Source organism: Arachis duranensis, chromosome 3, assembly GCF_000817695.3.
Source record: "Arachis duranensis cultivar V14167 chromosome 3, aradu.V14167.gnm2.J7QH, whole genome shotgun sequence".
NCBI lineage: Eukaryota > Viridiplantae > Streptophyta > Magnoliopsida > Fabales > Fabaceae > Arachis > Arachis duranensis.
Genome location: NC_029774.3, coordinates 104489003 through 104515022, shown reverse-complemented (window position 1 = coordinate 104515022; position 26020 = coordinate 104489003). Strand labels below are relative to the sequence as shown.

Here is a 26020-nt window from a genome sequence, read left to right as displayed (position 1 = left end):
TCATTCTCACCTATGAACGCGCGTGATTGACAATCACCTCCGTTCTACTTGCAACCGAGCTTGAATGTGTATCTCTTAGATTCCCCAACAGAATCTTCGTGGTATAAGCTAGATAGATGGCGGCATTTATGAGGATCCGGAAAGTCTCACCTTGTCTGTGAATAGATGGCGGCATTCATGAGGATCCGGAAAGTCTAACCTTGTCTGTGGTATTCCGAGTAGGATCCTGGGAATCCGGAAAGTCTGACCTTGTCTGTGGTATTCTGAGTAGGATTCCGGTATTGAATGACTGTGACGAGCTTCAAACTCCTGAAGGCTGGGCGTTAGTGACAAACGCAAAAGAATCAATGGATTCTATTCCAACCTGATTGAGAACCGACAGATGATTAGCCGTGCTGTGACAGAGCATAGGAACGTTTTCACTGAGAGGATGAGATGTAGCCATCAACCAAGGGTGATGCCTCCAGACGATTAGCCGTGCAGTGACAGCGCATAGGACCATTTTCCCGAGAGGATTGAAAGTAGCCACCACTGATGGTGAACCCCTATACAAAGCTTGCCATGGAAAGGAGTAAGAAGGATTGAAGGAAGAGTGAGTAGTGAAGTAGAGTTTCAAGAGGAGCACAACATCTCCATATACCTATCTGAAATTCTCACTATTACAAAAGAATATGGATCACAATTTCGTCCACCAGGTGCCTGGCACATAACCCACCCCACGCGTAGGCGTGACCTATGAGTACGCGTCACCCAGCCAATTCGTCCTTTTCACGCGTACGCGTGAGCGATGCCTATACGTCGTTCTCTCACACTGCTATCCACGCGTACGCGTGGACGACGCTTACGTGTCGTTTCTCGTCCCCCATTTCTTTCTTCTTTCTTCTCTCCTTTCTCCTTCTTTTTTCTTCCTTTCTTAGTTTTTTCTTCTGCATTTCTTTAACTTCTCATATTTACTCTCTTTCATTCTCTTTTACTTATTGCATTTGCATACTTTCATTCTTTGCATTTTTTCATTGGTGTAAATTTTCTTACTCACCTGTTGAAGATTTCTTCCATTGTTTTGGTGCTGAGTGATTTATTTTTTATTGTTGGGTGATACTATCTATAGGTCAATGCTAATCTTTTATGACACTTGTATTCCTTTTGAATTGACATGAACTTATATTGTCTTTCATGACCCACTCTTTCTCCCTCATTGTTGTAATTCTTGCATTATTGATATGCCATTCGCCTATATTATTTTCTCATTTGCATGTTGTAACTACCATGTAGTTGAGAACCTCATCATTATTTGGCATTAATCCACCTATATTTTATTTGTTTGCATATCATTGTTTGTGGGTTATTCTTCTTCCTTTTCCTCTTCTTTCAGGATAGCCACCAAGAAGGAAAATAGAAAACTTCTAAATGGGGCGACAAACAAGTTTTGCCGCACAATCTTTGGAGAAAGTGCATTATTTATAGTAACCCGTCCACCTGCACATATTTGCATGCACCGAGGACGGTGCAATCTTTAAGTGTGGGGAGGTCAATACCAAATTCTGTGGGTAACTACTTTCTTTCCCAACACCAATTCTTACTCTTTGTTAGTTAGTTCTTGCACTGTATAATAGGTTGCATGTGTACTTAGTTGCTTGCATTTATGTCCTAGCTGGTTGAAGTGATGAATTCTTTTCCAAGAAACTATTTTATAGCATTTTACTTATTTGAATTAAAATTTCAGTTGAACTTGTTTGAAGAACTTTAATTTGGAACATGGTTTTAGAGCTCGAACACACAAAACCAATGAGATTTTGAGCCTATTTGATTAGTTGCATCTTATCAACCAATGTTTTATTTTGGTGTGTCTTGTTCTCTCTAAAATTGTGATCTTTGTCTTGCTTAATTCTATATTTTCATTGTTTGATGTATGCATGCACTTATGTGATTGAGGCCTTTGTTTCACTAAGCTTCATACTCATATAGCCTTACCCTTTTATTATCCTTTGTAAACCAATGTTGAGCCTATTTTATCCCATTTGTTCTTTACTTTAGCACATCATTAACTCTAAGCAGAAAACAATAATGTCCTTAATTTGAATCCTTGGTTAGCTTAGACTAGTGAGAGTCCTCATGATTTAAGTGTGAAAAAATTGGGTGTGGAAACATTTAGTTTGGGAGTTGGGTGTTGTATATTCTTGTGAAAATGTGAAAAAGATAGTTGAGCACACGTTCATGCATTCAATACCTTAATCATATGCATTGAGAAAAACAAAAGAAAAGAAAAATAAAAAAAGAAAAATAGCAAATAATAAAAAGGACAAAATGCCCCCAAAGTAAATGGTGATAGCAATGCATATGAGTTGTATTCAAATTTGGGATGCGTGAATATATGGTAAACATAGTTAATGGGTAGTTAGATTTTGTATTCTGATTACATGATTGTCTTAAGTTAGGTGGGAAGTTTAGGTTAATCAAGGATTTTTAGTCCACCTGCGAAATACATTCCTACCTTAACCCAAACCCCGTTACAACCCTTGAAAAGACCTCTTGATATGTGTATTTGTGCATTAAATTTTTGTTGATTGGTGGAAGAAGAGCAAGTCTTAGAAAGCAAGATTAGAAGAGAATTGAGAGAATCGAACCTTAAACACCTGAGCGATTAGAGTGTATAAACTTTCAGTGAGGGTTCGATGCTCGATTCTTTGTTCCCGGCTTTCACGAGCTTTCTTCTTGCAAGTCTATTTGTACTTCATTTTATGATTTGAATTAGTGGAATCCAGTTCATATTTGTTCTTAGAGAATTTGATCTACTTTTGACCAAGTAGGTAGAAGCATTTCACATTTAGTTGCATTCATATAGATAGGTTGCATTTCATACATTCTACCATTCCTCTTCACCTCCTTTATAGCTTCTCTTGAACTTAGCATGAGGACATGCTAATGTTTAAGTGTGGGGAGATAGGTAAACCACTATTTTATAGTTTATTTTGTATTGAATTGAGTGGATTTCATCCATTATTTTCACACTTATGCATATAATTTGCATGTTTTACATTTTCCTTCCTAATTTTGTGCTATGATTGAAAACATGCTTCTTTGACCTTAAATTTGCTAATTTCAATCCTCTCTTCTTACCATTCAATGCCGTGATATGTGTGTTAAGTGTTTTTAGACTTTATAGGACAGAAATGGTTTAGAGGATGGAAAGGAAGCATGCAAAAGTGGAAGAAATACAAGAAATTAAAGTTTTGAAAAGCTGGCAGCGACGCGTATGCATGGAGGACGCGTACGTGTGACTGGTGTAGCATACATACTGTGCACGCGTAGCTGATGCCTACGCGTGGCCAGTGCCGAGTTCAACCGACGCATACGCGTGGCCGACGCGTACGCGTGACTTAGCGTCACGTGCTGCAATTACAGAAAATGCAGGGGCAATTTCTGGGCTACTTTTGACCCAGTTTCAGGCCCAAAAATACTGATTAGAGGCTGCAGAGTGAGGCAGGAGGAATCCATCATTCACTTTTCATTCACACAATTTTAGGTTTTTAGATGTAGAATTCTAGAGAGAGAGGCTCTCTCTCTCTCTCTAGGTTTAGGGTTTCTTCTACTCTAATTTCTTCTTAGATTTAGATTTAATTTCTGTTTTTATTTACAATTCCTTAAAATTTATTGTTCTAACACCTTTGTTCTTCAATTCTACTTGTTATTTCCTTCACTTTGTGATCCTTATGCTTATGCACTCTTGATACTTTGGATCTTTGTTAATGCAATTTATATGTTTATGTTGTTATTACTTTCTTCAGTTGTCATTGTTAATTTTTTTCAATTGGTAGTTGTTAGATTTTATTATTGTTGCAATTTTACCATGCTTTTATTTTGTGCCTACCAAGTGTTTGATAAAATGTTTGGTTAGATTTTAAATTAGATTTTTGTATTCTTAGCTTGGATTGAGTAATTTGGAGACTCTTGAATTGTCAAAGTCTCTTGTTGGTTGGTGATTGAAAGTTGCTAGTTGGCTTGAACTTCACTAACTCTAGTCTTTGATTAGAACTTGTGAACTCAAGTTGATTTGCTCACTTGACTTTCCTTCAATTGTTAGAGGTTAACTAAGTGAGAGCAATTTGAAATTACCATCACAATTGACAATGATAATGAGGATAGGAATTCCGATTCTCAACCCTTGCTAGGACTTTTCTTAGTTGTTAGTTTATTCTCTTGTTATTTATATTCCTTGTTTATTAAACTCAAAACACCAAAAATATACTTTTTCATAACCAATAATAAATGCACTTCCCTGCAATTCCTTGATAGACGACCCGATGTTTAAATACTTTGGTTAATTTTATTGAGTTTGCTTAAGTGACAAACAATCTAAACATTGATTGAGGTTTAATTGTCAGTTTAGAACTATACTTGCAATGTGATATTTTTTGTGAAAAATCTTTACCGACATTTTTTCTTCGTTAACACTATCTTCAACAGTTTTCCCTTTCTCTTTTATAATATCAACTTCACTATTTATATCATCCAATCCAGGAACTTCAGCATCCTTTTCACCAAGAAAATCAATAAAAGGTCCACAGTTTGTCTTCATATTGGAACAATTCCCATCAGAAGTGATACCCTCATCCAGCACCAAACACATATCCTTCTTGCCAACGATATATTCATGGTCACTTGAAGGGATCTTTCCCAAATAACCATCCTAAACATGATTTATTAAAATAGTAAAAGAAAATCAAGTGAAAAGAAACCAATAAAGAAGAAGCAAGGTTCGCTGGAGTATGCTCATCATTCGCATCATAGTTAGGCTACTCAAACATAGCAATAATGGCATCATCATCACAAACTCTTCTCACACGGAAAGTTCCAAAATATTTATCAATACCAACACTCATGGTATCTATCTTAAGAAGTAATTTTTTCCCAGCAATTGTTGGAACATCATAGGATAACTATCTCCACAGACAACCTGTGAAATAATTTGAACACATGGTTCTTAGAAAAATCAAGGACCAAGTACACACTCAAACACAGCCAACAAACAGTTATATATGGCATAAATAGATCTTATCCACTATTAAACTCAACAACAGAAAAAAATTAAAAATCACAAAAGACCACCCTTCCTATTATAACAAAAAATAAACCTTGAGATACAAATGGAAAACATAATTCTGTATAAGTTTTTCATCAAAAGATAACCAATTTAAAAATGACTAAAGATACGAAAAAACTTAATAAACCTCATTGTTATCATGGAGTTTCTCAATAATGCATCTCCTAGTAAGCTGCATAAAATCATCTTCTAATGAAACATCCTTGCCCTCATTAGCAATAAACAATGATTGTGTTCTATTGATACTTTGGTCAACCATACTAGTCATCACAAAAGAATAAAAAAACATCAGGAACAAGATCAACTAAACTTAAAACACAAATAAAGAGAATAAAATGAAATCATATTAACCAAGTTAAAACTATAAATACGAACACCAATGAACTAAACATGTCATTTATTAAGATAATATCTAATAAGCTGTTTTTGAAATCAACTACTTCAGCCAAATTTGGATTAAAGAACAGGCGAGCATGCATAACATTTTGGAGATCAACTTGTCCTACAAAACACCCAGCTGAATAAATAAAAAATAAATAGAAAATAGAAAAATTTCAGAAGAAAATGAGAACCTTGAACATTATAATATTCACTACCCCTAAAGATTTAACTTTGACAAGTTGGATCACAACAACTGGCTGTTCCATATAACCAGAACCTAAGAAATGAGGCACTTCATCCACGTACTCCCCAAACAGAGCACAGCGTATTGTCAACCTAAAAAAAATATTTTTAAAAAATTTAGATCCATTAACAATTCAATATAAAATACCACTAAAATCTAACAGGGCAGTGCTTAACATAAATAACAGGCAACCAATACAAAACACAATCAACATCGAGATAAGACGCATAAAATACACTCTTTTGAAGATAACTCAAGAACGATCATCTTCATCACTTTATCGTCTTTCACATACTCTTTCTCTTCACCAACAGAAGTTAGCAAACCAATAACATCTATCCAAAAACTAACATTAATAAAATTACAGTTCAAAGGTACACAGTTCCATAAAAAATTAACCAATAAAAAAGTAGCAAATTGAAATAAAAAAATAAAATGAAAGGGATAAAGAAGATACAAAGTCACCTATCAACTAAGTAAACATAATCTTCAGTCATTTTCAAGAGCTCGTCAAATGCACAAAAACTGAAACATGTCTCGGGGATAGCATCATCGGGGACAGGAATAATAGTTGTACGGTTAAGGAAAATCAACTTAAACTCATGTTCTGCTGCCCTATAATTGCCAAAGAACAACATTAAAATATGACATTCAGTATGTTTGACCATCAATAATATTCTCTTTAAACCTATTTATGAGCTGCTTCTTAACAGTTGCCTGGATTTTGTTAGACTGCATAAGGAATAACCACAAATAAATAAAAAAATAGTTACAACGACTACAATTCACAGGAAAAAAAAGCCATAAATAAAATCAACCCAAAATCAACAATACACAGCCACTCATATCCTTATCAACAAAAATAATTTTCATTAAATTTACAACATCATGATTTTCAAATGAAGGAACAATCCAAGTGTTTAGTACCCTAACTTTTAAGTCTCCATGCCTCCCTTGAAGGGTGGATCTTAGAGATAGAATCAAATGGAAGAGGCATTGGCTCAACATCAAACACAATAGAGAAAACTAAGAAAATAAATAGAAACCAAGAACAAAGAATTTCAGAGAAGAAAAGAGGTGCGTTGGACCATACAATCAAAGAGTCCTTTTTATAGACAAGCTAAGAAATCAACAAAATATTTAAATTTGAATACCTCAAAGAAAAAGTGAAAAAAATATGTATCACATATCATACATCATCTAATATCTATCACATACATATCTATACATCCATACATATGTAGTTACCACAATTAAGAACACTTATGCTATACTCTCTGAGAACCAATTGAATAAAAAAAGACAGATTCTAACAAATCTCATACCATCATAGAGTAATAGAATAGAATACCCTAAAATCCACTAACATCTAATCTACTTGAACATGTGTACATATACATATGAGGCACAACAAAAAATACCTATAATCTAGTCATTGGAAACAAACTGAATAGAAAAAGACATCTGTTAACAAATCTCACCTGATACTATTATATACTATATTGCACAATAATAAGAGAATTGGTTAAAACAGACTAATAAATTTAATATTTTACACTATCATAGAGATATAGAATATCTTATAACCCACCAATATCTAAGTGAACCTACTAAATCAATATAAGCCATTAACAACTAAATTTCAGAACTCCAAATACAGGAAAAAAATAAAAAAAATCAACAAAGGATAAATATAATTATCAACCAACAAATCAATTAGAATAATCAATCACAAACAAAATGAAAATAAAAAGAATAGCAATATCAAAATAACATTAATATTTTTAAAAAACCAATTAATCATTCAATTTAAATATATAACACTCAATAAAAAATCGTTAGAATACCAATATTAATTTATAAGTCAAATCCAATATAATTTCTTGGATAACGTATTTCTAGCATAGGTAGTAACTATATATCTACATCTATATATTACATATTAATATTAATATACCAAGTAAATTATAGTTTATTGCCTAATTGATTTGATAGATACAATCTATAGCTAGAATGTAAAACAGCTCAAAGAAAGAAAAATTATAAATTGTCCGAATTTTTTACACCAAAAAAGTTAAGTTGACATATATAGCATCTAGTAATAAATATATAAGAAGTAAAATATACTTAGAAATACTAATTACCCCTCTCAATCACATCAATCATCACATTAATCATCACAATAAATAATAAAGACCTATAAAAAATAGCCAACACATCATCCATTATGTAGGATGAGAAAAAATTAAAATAAATAAGTTACCCTATCTTTTAACTAATATTTTATCTAACAAAAAGAAATTTTTAAAATTAAATAACAGGAGAGATGTATTTTAAAATTTCAAAGAGAATAAATTTAAAAATTTTAATATTTCTATTAAATAAAGGGCAAAGTTCTTATTTTGATATTATTGGCACATTTTTCATCCATTTTCATCTCATGAACGAATGAAGAAAAAAGAGTTACATGGACTCCAAATCATTTTTTTCTCACTTAAACCAAACAACAAAAAATTTTATTTTTCACCCATTTTCTCTAGTTACATTTTCTTTTCACTCATATTCATTCAAAGCAAACAATGTGTAAAAACAATATTATATTATACACAAAATTTCATAAGGTCGTAAGTCCTACTTATGACAGCACATAAAAAAATACAATAAAAAAATTAACATACAAACAAAAAAGAAAGAAAAAAATAATGAATAGACTAAATTAAAAAGGAATATAAAAATTAGATTAAATTCATATTCACATAGAAAATACATTGAGTTACCATTTAGTACTAATTCAATCAAAAAAGAGATGATTCAACAAATCTAATACTATTATAGAGTCATAAATTACTCTACAACCCACTCATACCAAATTGAATCCTTTTACTTCATAATATACTTCTGACACATAGAGTATTAACTTCTACCAAATTCATATAACAAAAGTACATAAGTCAATATAGATATATAGAATATTGTATAGGAAACACCACACTAAACTGAACCTAAGAAATAGATTCTACACTTATTTAAAATGTAATTTTACATATATAAGAGTTAGAAAACACAAAGAAAAAAAAAATGAAATCTCATTAGGAATACCAAATATCTTTTTCAATCACATCAATCATGATAATAAAGATGAAAAATCTACAAAAAAAAATAAACAAACACATCACTCACCATAGAAAATTAAAAACAAAAAAAAAAACAAAATAAATAAGGAAACTGCTACACTTTGAAAAAAATATTTTGTGGAAGAATAGGAACAAATTAAATCTCATAATATAAGTTTGCTTTTCTTGCCTATGCTTTAGTAACTATATAATTGGTTTTGGCATATTACGCATGGCTTTATTTAGTTTCATTTTCATGTCGTATCCTTGTAGCTAATATAATTTTTCTTTGATAGGGTTGTTGCAATTAATCTTTTTTCATTGTTGTTAAACATTGCATTCCATTGTTTATTTGTACTTAAATAGTCTCTTTTTTGTTGTAATTAGTGACTTATATTAGCTTAGTTTTTTTGTCTCTTTTTGTATCTTTTTTACATGAACATTGCATTTTAGGTTTGTAGGATTTCTTTGGATTATGTGACCAAGTGATTATTTTAAGATTTAATATTAATTGATTAAAGTTGTGTTTATTGCTTTTTTCATTATGACTTTTGATTATGTAGCCGAACTATTATTAATAAGACCATGAATATTCTGAGGTTCACATCATTTTCGGGTGCGGGGATATGCATAGCCGTGCGGCATGTTACAATGGAATTATTATTTTCATCGGTAATACTATCTCACTCAATATTCCACTGTTTACAATCCCATAGGTAACAAGAACTATATTATTTTTGGCAGCAACTTTTACTTTGGTGTTACATTTTTTTATTTCTACAGTCTAGAACATTGTCATTTTGAAGAAATTAAATAAATAATTAATATAAAACCTAAGACTCACGCAACATCATGACCTCTAGAAATACAAAGATTTAGTGTAAACCTTTATAAACTAATGTTGTTAAGGGAAAATGATTCATCTATATGTTTCTAGGTTTACAATTTAATAGGCATGGGCACGTGGATAGTACTACTCTTTTTTTTTTCTTGGTATAAGGTTGATCTTAATTTTGTATCTGATAGTACAACTCTTTGTCGAATTCTTTGTTTGGTGTCTTTGAAGAATCTTGAGTGTGCCCATGATGATCACTAGATCAGCTTTGTAGGTTTTTGGGAGAAAGAAAGAGGCAAAATGGCAATGTGCTATGTATGCCACTTTCAGGGGTATTTTGGCTAGAATGCGATCTTACACACCTTTAATGATAGATTCTCAAGAGAAGTTATTGTTTGGGACAAAGTTAGGCGTTTAGCTTCTATATGATGTAGAGCATTTGGACTTCTTAGAGGACTTTCCCTCTCAAACATGTTGAGGAATTGGAAACCTACAATTCATTAATGTTGTGATTCTCTTTGTTTTCCTTTTGGCTTGAGAGGATCTCTTTTTTTCCAGTTCTTTGTTTTTGTGTCCTCTATACTTCAATGAAATTTTCTTTTCCTATAAAAAAAATATAAGAACGACATTACATAGTTATTTTGAACACATTTTTTTTAACTGATTAGCATATGTCAAAATAGTGCCAAAATTTGATTTAGGAAGTGTGACATCAGCTGTCCAATAAGGAGATAAAGAAGAATTGGTTGCTGAGATTATTAGTTCTCAAATGGATTGGAGAGTTAGATATGGATTTTGTTTGTGTCACTTTGATACTGCTCCTTGTCATCAAATTTTCAGGTTCTTATTATGATACACAAATTGTGGGTTCACTGTGGCATATTTTCAGCCATGAATGGAATGTTGTGAAGGTACATTATGCTTCTTGATTTTGTAATGACGCAACCGGCTAAGTCGGGCATGGATCCAATAACCAGGAAACAATGATGTGATAATATGCTCGACTTTGATGACCGAACAAAAATTATATTTTGGGAGAATATGACGGATATACTTAGCTTTTGTGACCCGAAATTGAGATATGATATTCTTGATCCTCTAATTTGAGATGTGATGAAGAATGATATGCATGGTATCTGTCCCGAGATATTTGAAATGTGTTGTCTAACCTTACAAAGCTGAAATGGTTTTATATGCATGACTCATGGTCGGATGGAATAATATCATGCAATATACTTGACCCATGATCCGATGAAATAAAATCAGGCAACACACTTGATCCATGGCCCGACCCAATCATGGCCCGACCCAATCATGGCCCGATTAAGATTGGGCAATATACTTGACCCAGGATCCGATGAGAAAAAATCAGACAATATATTTGACCATGATATTCATAATTTTTATGTTCGAAAGAAATTGAAAGTGATGTATATTTGAATTGAAACTTTTGTGAAAAGATGATATATATGACCTATATGACCCAATATAAAGGATATTCGGTGTTCTAGTCGAGTTTATGCTCAAGAAGTTTGAAATGTGAGTGAAAGGTAAATTTATTTTTTATAATATGAAAAAATTATTGTATGATATACTTGATCCAATAAGTTGAAGTAGGATTTAGGGTGGAATTCATCGTTGTTATGATCTAAAAGATTGAAATGAATACTCCGTTCTTCAAAGTTGAAGTGTGATGATACAACTTATAACAATCGATAATATTTGTATCAATATGACAGTTAAAAACTTAAAATGTGGGTGAATGATTATACGTAACTCATGTTCCAAAAAGATTGAAATATGATGGTGTATTTGATTTGAATCGATTATGAAAAGATGATATACATGACCCATATATGAAATAAAGGAGATTTGGTGGCGTACTCGAATTTATGCTCAAGAAGTTTGAAATGTGAGTGAAAGGTAAAATTATCATTCATGATATGATTGAAAATTGAAGTGTGATTAAGATAAACTTGAACCAGTAAATCAAAATGGGATTTAAGATAGATTCATTGCTTTTAATAATCCTAAAAGATTGAAAATTGAAGTGTGATTATACAGCTTATATTATTCCTTAAAGTATTATGGACTTCCCGATTAATCAGGGGAAAAAATAGTAGAAAAGAATCGAATGACCCTCAACGTCTGAAAATGGCATACTATTACACAAGACCTAAGAATCAGAATGACTATCTGAGTATAAACATACATCCAACTATATAATGTGTCTGCAAGGTTTAAAAGAAACCAGCATTTATTACAAGAATTTTTACCAGCTTGTCCAAAAGGTTTTGCACAAATGTAAAGTACAGGCCAACATAATATATGATGTCAAATCTGCACTTAGACTTCAGACTCGATAGAATCCTTCAAAGGGCAATCATATTTGTTTGAGCAGTTTAAAAAGGAGGTCCCAAAGTCCAGATGCACGAGGTTCATCCACATCATCATTTGAAGTTTGTCACAAGTAGGATAATGGCATGGCTGTTTAGTCACATCTTTGAAGGTAGCGGGGATTTAGTCTTAGATTGCATCACGCCATCTCCCTGATTAGATTGCTTCGCCTGAATGATCTCTTTGACCTTATAGAGGACCTTATGAACTTCGTCAAAATGAGGCCTTGTTGCATTTCTTGTGCTCTCAATCCATTCCTGAACTTTCTTGTGCGGGCCAAGAATACGTTCTCGATCCTTCTCATCTAAAAGCTGCAACGCATTGAGAAAGCCGTTCAGAATTTATTTACTATGAACTCATCAACTCCAAAATGATAGCCTGACTTACTCCCCTCACCTCTAATTGCATAATTTCACAGACGAGGCTGAGGTCCGCTATAGACGGTTGCAAGTTGCCAAGTAAGTACCGACCATTCCCCTTGAGCCATATATTCTCTAATTTTAACAGTGATGATATCAAAATTTTCTCTGCTTCTGCAGCTGCTTTTGGGTTAAGTGGTAGGCCCAGTACTGGAGCTAGCACACTATGTAGAACAAATGGAGCTAGTAGAAGAAGAGCAGGTCATCAAAAAGTGAGAAAGCTGGAAAACTTTTGCACACAATATAAAAATAGCATGTTCAATGCTCAAAGGAAATTGCTTGAAATTCATGTAAAACATAATATTATCATGAACATGCACGAGAAGAATGTAAATCAACCACAACAAGAACTGTAATAATTAGTGCCAACAGGAAATCTCAAAGGAAAGAGGGTTCTTCTACAGTTTATACTACATATAAAGAAACCTGTTGCAGAATATTTGCATCTCCGCTTCCCCCCCTCATATTTAGAACTTGTACTCAGCATTGGGAAATTTGTCACTAGCCTCCCATTCAGTCTAGTTCAGTGTTCAGCAGTTTGGTTTAATGCAGTCATCTACAACTATTTACATTATCCAGAATGGGGCGTTTGAAACAATTTTCTGAAGTATAATCTTTATATTTTTACTTCATGGAAGTTCACTACAATTTTCTGAAGTATAAAGCTCCAGCCATCCAGTGTATAAAGCTATGAAAGGAAGTCAACATAAATATGAACTTCTGAAATAGTATTAACTTTGACTTTAATTTGACATTCAGCATAAAAATAAAGCACCTGCCCCATGGCGCAAGTTCAGGTGATGCCAATCCAACACAGAGTGAATTCTAGCTCTCCTAGAAAGATCAGCTGGGTACCTGATCAAATTGTACAAAGAAGTATCAAAACCACAGAAAATAAGGGGCAAATATATATATCATCTTAAAATATGAAGCATCGTTGATTTTCCATTTAATTTAAGTGACGCAGATGTCACAACCAAGTACCTAACACTGTGGTCATTCACATATCTGTGGAGTCATAAGAAAATTATTGTGATTAAATAAGTGAAAAGGGGATAATACTAACCAATGATCAGCAATACCAGGAAAGGCAGAAGCAAGATAGATAAGAATTGCGTGACTGCCAAGAAGAAAAGAACACATTTTATTGAAGTTCAAATTCATGGAAATGATTGATAAGAATGAAATTGAAATAAGAAGAAAGTACCTCTCGAATAGCTTGAATCTTCCATCAACAATAGCAGGGAGTTTCTTGAAAGGGTTGATAGCTGATAGAGACGGATTATGGAGGTTTAATTAAAGAGGTAGATAAGTGTCTTCGGAAGCATAGAAATTGTAACGATTACCTGCAAATTCGGGAGATAACTGCTGTCTTTTGGAGATTTCAACTTTAATCTCGTCGAATTCTATTCCATTAACTCTATTGAGAAATTAAGCATTAGCATTAGCAGTAGCAGTAGCAGAATCCAAATTCCCGAAAAGAAATACAACGTTGAATTAAATTACTTGCAGAAGATAAGAACGGCACGAGATGGCTGGGACATGCGGTCCGCATACACCTTCACCTTCAACATCTTTTCCTTTTTGCTTTCTTTCTATCTACGCCTCAACACAATCCCAGTCCACCGTGTCAGTGTCACTGCCTATTCCCTAATAATCTAATCTCCATCCAGAATGGTCTTACCTCTTACGTATTTGGTGCTGCTGTTCTGCATCTAGTTAATAATTATAACTCTCTTTTTGTTGTTTTTTTTTTATTTTTGGGCCATTCTTTTTATTTGATCTTTTTTGCTTTTGGTCATACTTTTTGTTGGATCCTTTTTTCCTGTCATGAATCTTTTTGTTGGTTCAGATATCCTATTTTGGTCTTTCGTCAAATATGAATAGTCTCTTTTCTTTTTATTAAACTATCTGAAAGCCCAACCTGTTGGGGCCATTAGCTGTAATACCATAAAATATTTATATACGGCCACAAAGCCAGAGTAAAAAAAATGAGTAAAAATGCTTATGAGGAGTTGAGTGAGGAGCACGAGTTATGTGAGGGCTCCCAATCTTGTGCTATTAGGAACAGATCATGATGCATATTATTTATGCAATAGCATAGTTGTCAGAACCGAATCGGTGATTGAATCGGTTAGATTATTGGGTCATTGGGTCACTGGTTCAACCGGTAGATTACTGGTTGAACCGATAGAACCAGTCGTACGTAAATTAAAAATATAAAATAGTAAAAAATTGAATAAAGTGACAATTAGGTCCATCCTTAAAATTTTTTACTTTAGATTAATTAGCCCTTAAAAAAAATAAAATATCAATTTGGCCCTTCAAGATAGTAAACGATGAACACATTACGTCCCTCCATTAATTAATCATGTGAAATTTAGTGGTGATGCCTATATGTCCCTACTAATTAGTCCTAAGTCGAAATTTTCGAAAACCTACTAATTCAATACTCTAAAAAATTTAAAATAAATATCTTTACTAATATTTTAATATGTAAATGTAAATATTAAAATATTTTATACTTATTTTAATAATTTTATAAATTCTAAAGAATTAAAAAAAATTGAGTGTAAAACTAAAATTAAATTAAATAAATATAAAATAATTCAGTTGTGTATGTATATAATATATAGAATAATTAGCACATATATTTACAAATGAATACACCAGCTTGGTGGCATTCCTTATCCTTGCTTAGCAAGGAGACATGGGTTCCATACCCATTGCATGCATTTGTGAATATTGGATCCAATATTCAAATGGAGCACCCAAGACTTGCATTTGTTGGGAGCACCATAGAACCGGCCGATTCACGGATTGTATCGAATCGGCCGATTTTGGCCGATTTTAAGCCAGTTTGTGACGAACCATCCGATTTTAAGCGGTTTACATTCTTCTTCGGTCCAAAGCTAAAACCGAACCGGTTGGACCACCAGTTTATCAGTTTTTCGGTCAAACCGGCCGGTCCAGTCTGGTTCTTACAACTATGTGCAATAAGAGTTTTCATTAAAGTAGACCTAGCCACTAAATTAATTGAGAAGACGATATGCCTAAATATGTGTTCAAATAAATTTAGGACTGTCAGTGATCAAGCATAACATTGTGAAAGACGTAACGCATACAGTGGAGTATGAAAGTTTAAATTTAATTTGTAATTCTTGTATACATTATGTGCATGATACGACATAGTACTTGGGTAAAGACTCCAGGAAAGGAAAGGGTGCCGATTCTGATGCCACCAAACCCCGAGACAGTACAATGGCAGTGCCAAATCCTGAGCCCAAAATTAAAAATTCAAATGAAGTAGATCCTGATGTGGTAGGCGGTGTTACTAGAGAGAATCTCACACCAAATCTGCAAGAGGATTTGGCGGTTAATAATTTGCATGAAAATACCGTTGAGGAGGCTTGCATGCATGATGAACCGGGTTGAGAGCAAGTTATGAGGAAAGGTAAAACCAAGTTAGGCCAGAAGTAATCTAACAAGGCACAAAGAGGCACTCAATCCAGAATTGGTTCGGGTAGGGTAATCAGGCCCACCATCCACTTCCCTCACACGGATGGTTCCAGTTCCTATCGCGCCAGGGTTGAGTCATGGGTCAAGGTCGGGCACAGCGCTTCATGTGATGGTAAGACACCGATCTCCTCAACTCGACACACCCCAGTGCCTCGCGGCTCCTCTCTCCTGAAATGACCAAGCCGGCGTCCCTACGGAGCTCGCCAGTTGAGAGGAGTGGAGGCACAGCGGTGGAAGCATCATCATGTCCTCTTGCAACTGTGAAGGAGAGTGTTACCATGGCGGCTCCATTGGAAAAGGAAGGCGCGCTGTCGGCTGTTGCTGCATTGGTAGGCGGGAATAAGGAGATATTCTATAAAGATCCAACAAACATGAAGGTCACAGGAGACTCCTGCTGGGCGAGCCTTGGTTTGAGATTGGTGAAGCACTTTGATTCCCTTGTTTTATAATTTTATATTTTATATTATGGATAGTTTAAATATAATAGCTTGGAATATTAGGGGCGCTTTTAATAAGTTAGCCCGGGTGGATTGTAAAGAGCTGGTTAGAAAATTTAAACTTGTAATTTTTATTTTGGTTGAAACTCACTGTCTTTTTCAACACTTAGAATTGTTATGGAAAAGACTTGGTTATCACTCTATTAGTATAGTGGAGGCGTCAGGACATAAAGGGGTATCTGGTTCTTTTCTACAATGCAGAATGCTCACTACAAATGGGTTGATGCTTTCGATCAGTGTCTTACAGTTGAGGTTCAGGTAAATAATATGATTTGGAGGTGCAGTGGTATCTATGGTAGTCCTCAGTTTAATACCAGAGTTCTGTTATGGAATTATCTTGTTACTTAGTCCTCGTCTTTCTGTAGGCCATGGATTGTTCTTGGTGATTTTAATGAAGTACTATTCTCTCATGAATCTAAGGGTTGCCTATTCTCGAGTCACCATGCAGATCGGCTTGCTACCTCTCTAGGGGATAGTGATCTGTTTGACTTGAAGAATATTGGGAGACGATTTTTTTGGTACAGAAGGGTTAGAAATGGTGTTGAGGTGGCAAAAAAACTTGACCGAGTCTGTATCAATAGTGGATGGTTATTTCTCTTTCGAGAGGCTTACGCAAAAATTTTAAATAGGCTTCAGTCTGGTCATTGTCTTATCCTATTGCGCTGTACAAGTCGTCCCCAACCGAAAAAGAATAGACTTTTACAGTTTATTACGGCTTGGGCAACTCATCCGGGATACAGAGATATTGTGAACCGATCATGGTGGACTGGCTATAGAGAGGTGCATGGCAAGCTTTCAAAAGTGCAAAAGAACTCTCTAAAGTTTAATTTGAAAGTGTTTGGCAACATTTTCGTTAGGAAATGCAAATTGAAGAGGCAGATTAATTTCCTTCAGAAGCGACTAGAAGTAATGGAAGATTTGTCTATGCGGCAAAAAGAATAACAACCGATTGAGGAATTTAATAACACGTTTGTGTAAGAGGAACTTCTATGGTTTCAGAAATCCAGAGAGCAGTGGGTAAAATTCGAGGATAGAAATACCAAGTTCTTTCATGTCTAGACTCTTGTGCGGAGAAAGCATAATAAGATTCATGGTCTTTTTCTTCAAGATGGGGTATGGGAAACGAATCCGGAGGCCCTTAGAAGGGAAGCTAAATCCTTTTATAATTGTCTATTTTAGCAGTCGGAGGATGTGGATTTAAGTTGTCTTGGTGATGTACCGCTACCTTCCCTGAATGATGAAGCTTGGCCTCACAGTGCCAGTTACTTTGGAAGAAGTTAAGTCAGTTGTTTTCAGTATGCATTCTTTTAAGGCGCCAGGCTCTGATGGGTTTCAGGCTTTCTTCTTTAAAGAATACTAAGAGATTGTTGGTTTTGATGTTTGGACTATAGTTCGTCATGCATTCTCTAGTTTGGATATGAATCCAAGGATGATGGAAACTCTTGTGGTTCTTATTTCGAAGGTAGAAAATGGTGCGGAATTGATAACCACAAACTAACCGGCAAGTGCACAGGGTCGTACCAAGTAATACCTCAGGTGAGTGAGGGTCGATCCCACGAGGATTGATGGATCAAGCAACAATGGTTGGTTATACTTAGTTAGGCAAACAAAAAGTAGTGTTTGAGTGTTCAAAAGCATTAAACAGTAAATTCAAATTTTGAAGACAAGCAGGTGAATAAGTTGGGAATAAAATATGGGAGAAAACAGTTAAGGTTTCAGAGATATCTATTTTCCAGATTGACTTTTCTTACTAACTATTTTAATCATGTGAGATTTAATTCATGGCAAACTATATATGACTAGACCCTAGTTCCTTAGACCTTTCTAGTCTCCTCTATAATTCATCAATTGCCAATTCCTTGGTCAATTAATTCCAATTAGAGGGTGAAGATCAAATTCCAATTTATATGCTACAAAAATCCTAATTACCCAAATATAAGAGGATTATATGTCACGTATCCCGTTAAGTCCAGATAATTAGAAATTTAGGAGAATATATTTTCAAGCTGTTGTTCAAGTAAAGAGCTTTTTCAAGTTATACAAGAACTCAATTAGAACATGGGTCGTACTTTCGTTCCACCCAAATTCATAAAATAAAGAACGAAAACAATTCTTGAAATATCAATCAAAACATGAATTAAAATAGAAAATAATAGCATCAATCCATACAATAGACAGAGCTCCTAACCTTAACAGTGGAGGTTTAGTTGCTCATAGTTCAGAGAGAAAACTAGAATTGTAGATTGGGCTGAGGTGGAATGAAAAGTTAACTAATGGTCCCTCTAAGAAGGAAGTTTCTTGTTCCTTTTATATCTAATCCTAATAAATTTAAAATCTAGTTTTTCAAAAACTAAAATAATATATTTTCCTAATTTAAAGATAAAAAATAAAGTTTTAAATCAGAATTAACTAAATAATCAGCAGGTCTTCAATTGATGGATGGGGACCACCTGCTTTGTAGGGTCCACGCTTAAGTTGGGAAGTAACAGGAAGTGTTCCCCTGAGTCCTCCATTCTGCAGCCTCTAATCTGTATTTTCTGTGCTGAAAACTGGGTCAAAAATAGCCTAGAAATTGCCCCCAGCGTTTTCTGCATTTTTTGCACATGGCGCTGATAAACCACTATTTTATGATAAATCTTGTGCTTAAATTGAATGATTTTATCAACTCTTCACCTACTTATTCACATGAATTTGCATGGTTTTGCAATTCCTTCCTTATGATATGACATGTGAGAAAACATGTTTCCTATGCTTTAAAATAATCAAATTTAATTATCCTTTATTACCATTCGATGCCGTGATTTGTGTGTTGAGTACTTTCAGGTTTTATAGGGCATGAATGACTTAAAGAATGGAAAGGAAACATACAAAAAGGGAAGGAAAGCACAAATCGGAGTTTTGGAGAAACTGGCATCGACGCGTCCGCGTGGATGACGCGAACGCGTGACGTGCGAAACACAACTGACGCGGACGCATGACTGACGCGACCGCGTGGAAGAGCAAAACTCCAAATGACGCAGCCGCATGACCCACGCGAACGCATGACGTGCGCGATCTGCAGAATTTGCAGAAGTCGGCCCCAGCGACTTCTGGGCCTTTTTTGGCCCAGATCCAAGCCCAGAAAACACAGATTAAAGGATCATAAATGGAAGGATCCATCCATTCATAGATAGACTGGATATACTGGATACAGCGTACAACATACATTCATACATAGTTAGATGTAGCTTTTAGAGAAAGAGAGGTTCTCTCATCTCTCTTAGGATTAGGATTTAGGACTTAGAATTTCTTTTAACCTTAGGATTATCTCATCTTCATATCAGGTTCAATATTCCTTTATTTTGACTTCTCTTATTTGATAATTATTTATGTTGCCAAATTGGCTTATGGATCATTCATGTTATGATTTTCTTAATTAATACACTTGAGGTATTTCAGACTCATGATTGCTTTTCCTTATTTATAATTTAGACTATTTACTATTGGCCTTGGTTAATTAATTGGTAACTCCTGAGTTGTCGAACTTATCGTGATTGATAATTATTATCTTTGCTGATTAATTTAGATTCCTATAACTCTAGTCTTTCCTTAAGGAGTTGACTAGGACTTTAGGTGTTAAATTAATTTGTCTACTTAACTGACCTTCATAGTTAGAGGTTGACTTAGTGGGAGCGAAAGTATAATTCTCATCACTATTGATAAGGATAACTAGGATAGGACTTCCAGTTTTCATACCTTGCCAAGAGATTTCTTCGTTATTAATTTATTAATTTCTGCAACCCATTTCTCTTGCTCAAAACCCTTTTTAAAACCCAAAAACACTATTTTCCATAATCAATAATAAAACACACCTCCCTGCAATTCCATGAGAAGACGACCCGAGGTTTGAGTACTTCGGTTTATAAATTTTATTGGGTTTGTTACTTGTGACAACTAAACGTTTGTACGAAAGGATTTTCTGTTAGTTTAGAAGCTATACTTACAACGCGACTATTTTTATAAAATTCTTTACTAGCGAAAATCCTAACATCAAAATGGCGCAGTTGCCGGGAAATTGCAAACGTGTGCCTTATTATTGGTTATTGTAAATATTTTTCTTTTACTTGTTTATTTGTTTTTGTTTTCCCTTCTTATTTCTAATAGCTACTATGAGTTCTCACCCCTCTCACTTTGAGTTTGGTTCTAATTTTGTTGAAAGGAATGGAAGCTATAACAGGAATATGCATCACGGTCTAAGTAATCAAAGATGGATGGAGCCAAGAGTGTATGATCAACCCTTGAGGCAACAACACCTTCCAAGATATCATGGACAGAGACCATTCTACAATGCATACCAAGCCGATAGATATGGTGGACCCCTTGTAGCTACCAAGCCCCACCCTATGTTCAGAGACCACCCTCTCAACATAGCTTCGAACCACGATACTCACAAGTTTCTTTTCACCATTCGCCACCGTATGATCCTTATTCGCCCCAACGCCAATCCAGTTACTCCCGAGAACCACCACTCTCCTATGCACTATGTCCATATCCATCAAGCCAAGAATCAAATGTTTGCTTCGAAGAATCAATAGACCAATTTCATACAACCCTTCATCAACTGGAGCAGGCAATAAATCGATTATCTTCCAGACGTTTGGACACTCAACACCCTTCCCACGCGAAAGCGTGAGCGACGCGATCGCGTCGCAGGAATATTATGGCCCACTAAATTAAACAGAGAGTTGCGCGAGAACGACGCTGGAACTATGCGTCTATCACAAATTCCAGCAACGCGTTTGCGTGCTTCACGCGTCCGTGTCACCCATCCTTTACCCAACCCACCCGATTGCGTCGACCATGCATCCGCGTCAACCCTATTTCACCCAACTCACGTGATTGCGTCATCCATGCGTTCGCGTGGATTTGCGATCACTAACCCCAAATCACGCAAACCCTAACCCGTCGCGTCCCCCAAATCCCAACCCCCTCCCTACTCCTCTGCAACTCCCCCCTTCAACCACCCCCAGCCGCCAACAACAACCACCCCCACCTCACCCCCTCTTCTCAACCATAACCACCCAACCCTCCACCATTCAACCCTATCCTGCACCCCTGCTACCGCCCCTGCTCCACCATCATGCCGCCGTGCTTCTGCCGGCGCTGCCGCATCACCACCGCCTTCCCTCTGCCTATCCCTTGTTCTTACACATACCAGGTTCAGCTGTACACCGATTTCTTTTTCATTCCTAGTTAGTTGCATATTTATCCGAATTTGTTCAATTTAGGATAGTTAGAGATGCATGTTTGTAGTGGATTTTAGGTGGTTAGGTAGCTAGGATGTGGTTAGTGGAGTTAGGCTTGATAATTGCACCGTTCTTGTTATTTGTTTATCTGTTCTGCAATTTTAATCTGGCTGTGATGTTAATACTGTTCATATGTTGTTCCTTCAAGTTTCATGCTGTTGTTAAACTGTTCTTTACTTCTCCTACTGTTTGTAACTATCTGCAGCAATTGTTAATCTCATATGAACTATTTTTCTTGCTGTTTATTTCCCGGGAACATCCAATTTTAAGCCAGAATGCTGCCCAATTTTCTGCAAATTGTTTTCTTTTAGGAATTGGTTTTGGCATGTCTCAATTTCGCACTACTCAACCGAACCAATTCTTGAATGCACGGGCCTGCTTCCTTATCCCTTTCGGCTTCCTGGTTAATAAATTGCATTAGTGATTATTTGATTTTAATTTTTGCTACCTCTGTATCTATATGAATCATCATCTATACCCTATTATCCCTGCTTGAATATGAGTGGATTATTCTTTTAATTTGTGAATTTTTGTAACCTAGGAGACCATTTTCGTGCCACTCACTTTAACCTTCTTTTCACTAACTCACTCTTTAACCTTCTAACTTCCTCTTTACATCCTAACCATTTTAACTTTCAAAACTTCTCCTTTCTGTTTTCCTTTATCTACTTTAACTTTCTAACTAATGGCATGATTACTATTTTCCTAATTAACAAGATTTCTACATCTCATATATTCAACTCAGTTTATGCTTTTACCCCTCTTTTGTTCATCTTTGGCCTTTATGCTTATATTGCTATTATCCTATTTGCCTACTTGTTTTCGTGCTTTCATTCTTCAATTATATCTTGGAAATTATGTCTTTCAGGATGCCTGACTCTCAAAGCAGAGGAAAGGGCAAAGTAACCACTGGCAAAAGGAAAAGAGGCGAATCTTCTGTTTCCATCCTTGGCATCTTACATGATGATTCATGGCGGGAGAAGAACTTTACCCGCAGGAAAAAGCTTATCAGTTGGTACCTGCGGCTGACCCAATTAAATTTGCAAACAAATACTGTGAGCTGAAGTACCCAGTTTTTGCCATATCCAGGAACCTGTACCTGGAAAGGACACTCAAAATTCCAGAGGAGCTCAGGCAGTACTAATAAACCACTATTTTATGATTTATATTGTATTTAATTGAGTGATTTTATCAAGCTTTTCACCCACTTATTCATATGATTTGCATGATTTTACAATTCCATCCTAGTTTAGTTCTATGATTGAAAACATGCTTCCTTGGTCTTAATTTAGCTAATCTTAATCCTCTCTTATTACCATTCGATGCCTTGATCTGTGTGTTAAGTGTTTCATGCTTCATAAGGGCAGGAATGGCTTAGAGAATGAAAAGGAAGCGTGCAAAAATGGAAGGAATACAAGGAATTGAGGAGATGACCAGCGAGAAGTCACGTGGTCGAATGGCTCACGCGACCGCGTGAAATGGAAGAAATCAGAGTGACGCGTTCGCGTGCCTGACGCGACCGCGCGGACTGGAAGCTGCACGAATGACGCGAATGCGTGGACGATGCGCACGCGTGGTACAAAAAAATGCTGAGTGACGCGATCGCGTGGACAACGCGGCCGCATGACGTGCGTGATCTGCAGAATTACAAAAGTCGCTGGCAGAGATTCTGGGCCGCATTTCAACCCAATTTTTGGCCCAGAAACACAGATTAAAGTCAGGGAACATGCAGAGACTCAACCAAGGAATTCATATCAGATCATAATTCAATTTTAGGTTTTAGATGTAGTTTTTAGAGAGATAGGTTCTCTCCTCTCTCTTAGGATTTAGGATTAGGATTCCTCTTAAAGGATTTAGGATTTCAACTCTTCATCAGGTTCAATATTCCTTTTACTTTATATTTCTCTTTTATTTTTAGATACTTTAATGCTTGTATTACTTATGTTGCCTATTTGGCTTATGAACTTTTCATGTTAGGATTTTCTTAATTAATATAATTTGGGGTATTTCAGACTTATGATTGTTTTCTCTAATTTATGTTATTGATGCTTGGGCTCTATCCAAATTATTTTCATTCAAGTAGATTTTATTCCCTTTTGGCTTTGGTTGATTAATTGGTAACTATTGAGTTGTCAAACTCAGCAGTGGTTGAAATTGGCAGATTCTAATTGATCTAGATCGCTCTAAAGCTAGTCTTCCCACAGGGATTGACTAGGACTTGAGGATCAAACTAATTAGTCCACTTGACTTTCCTTTGCTTTAGTAAAGGTTAACTAAGTGGGATTAAAACCCAATTCTCATCACACCTGATAAGGATAACTAGGATAGGACTTCCAATTTCTCATATCTTGCCAAGAGTTTATTTTATAGTCATTTATTTATTTTTCTTGTCAATTAAATTACTTGTTCAACCCTTTTTAAAACCCCAAAATATACCTTTGCATAACCAATAATAAGAACATACCTCCCTGCAATTCCTTGAGAAGACGACCCGAGGTTTGAATACTTTGGTTATCATTTTATTTAGGGGTTTGTTACTTGTGACAACCAAATGTTTGTACGAAGGGATTTTCTATTGGTTTAGAATCTATACTTACAACGCGACTATATTTTTACAAAATTCTTTACTAGCAAAAATTCTAACGTCAAAATGGCGCCGTTGCTGGGGAATTGCAAACGTGTGCCTTATTATTGGTTATTGTAAATATTTTTCTTTTACTTGTTTATTTGTTTTTGTTCTCCCTTCTTATTTCTGATAACTACTATGAATTCTCACCCCTCTCGCTTTGAGTTTGGTTCTACTTTTGTTGCAAGGAATGAAAGCTATAACAGGACTATGCATCAAGGTCTAAACAATCAAAGATGGATGGAGCCAAGAGGATCTGATCACCCCTTTAGACAACAACACCCTCCTAGATACCATGGACGGAGACCATTCTACAATGCATACCCAACTGATAGATTTGGTGGACCCCCTTGTTGCTATCAACAAACCCCACCATATGCTCAGAGACCATCCTTTCAACACAACCTCAACCCACGATACTCACAAGCTTCTTTTCGCCATTCGCCACCATATGATCCTTATCCGCCCCAACGCCAATCCAATTACTCCCAAAAACCACCACCCCCTTATGCACCATGTCCATATCCATCAAGCCAAGAATCACAGGTTCACTTCGAAGAATTAGTAAACCAATTTAATGCAACCCTTCATCAACTGGAGCAAGCAATAAATCAATTATCTTCCAGACGTTCAGTCCCTCAACAGACTCCCATGGCTTCATGTGGAGAATCCAACGAAGAACGCAGCACAAAGAAGACGCTAGAAACTCCAGTGGACATCATAGAGCATAAATTTGTACTGGAACAAATAGAGGACACTGTCATTGTAGAAGAAGAAGAGTTGGTTGAAGATTTAGGAGATGCTGAACCTCCGTAGGAATCTAGAGTTGTGGAGAATTCCGTCGAAGACGTTACAATTAATGCTAAGGAGGATAGTGCACAACCCCCAAGGCAGGTATCTTATGAAGAATTAGACAGAATTACCCAAGACTCAAGTTTTCCTAATGATGATAGTCACCACTCAAATTCTCTTAATAATGAACTTGCATCTGCAAGTGAATTCTTTGAGAATGAAGAATCTTCCCCAAGTGAATACGAAGATGATGCAGAGGTCGACTTTTCATAACCTCCTAATTATGACTCAAGTGATGAGGAAGATATAGAAGACTTTGACAAGGACATGGCTGGAATGGAAAAGGTTTACAAAGAAGTGGAGGAATTCACTAAAGACCACAAGGGAGTAGAGCTTACAAGACCACTGGAAACACCGATCCCAAGGCCATTACCACCCAACACAAACTTTAAGTGGGTATAATCCTTGACCTTTATCTTCAATTTTCCACTTGAATATGGTTTACTTGAAACAGATGGCCAGCTTAGAGCTCTCTGCGGCTTTAAGAGTAAAAGGGAAATGACTCGCACTCAGAGCTGGTACGCAAGATTCAATGAGGTTTCACACTTCAAATTGAGGTGCAAGGATTGGTGTCAAGCTCAATTAAAAGGATCTTGGAAGCTGTTTGGTCACTGCAGTGAGAATTCAAACTACTCACCACCCGACTGGAAAAATGTAGATCAAGGCAAACACGGGTGTAAAAGTAGAATTTGGGATCCTGGAATCTATTCCGAAATTCAACACTCTGGGAGCCTGGAAGCCTTCTTGAACT

The 26020-nt window shown here is 35.7% G+C and overlaps 1 protein-coding gene across 1 annotated transcript; it reads right to left on the bottom strand.

Moving 5' to 3' along the window:
- Positions 1-11809: 11809 nt before the first annotated feature.
- On the bottom strand, positions 11810-14175 carry LOC107479957 (glutathione S-transferase T1). The gene is made up of 7 exons (XM_016100074.3): positions 13997-14175; positions 13837-13910; positions 13698-13758; positions 13557-13610; positions 13266-13345; positions 12468-12673; positions 11810-12382 (listed from the first exon to the last, which is right to left on the bottom strand). Exons 1-7 carry the CDS (start codon positions 14062-14064, stop codon positions 12170-12172), a joined length of 756 nt encoding a protein of 251 aa, XP_015955560.1. The 5' UTR covers positions 14065-14175; the 3' UTR covers positions 11810-12169.
- Positions 14176-26020: the final 11845 nt, after the last annotated feature.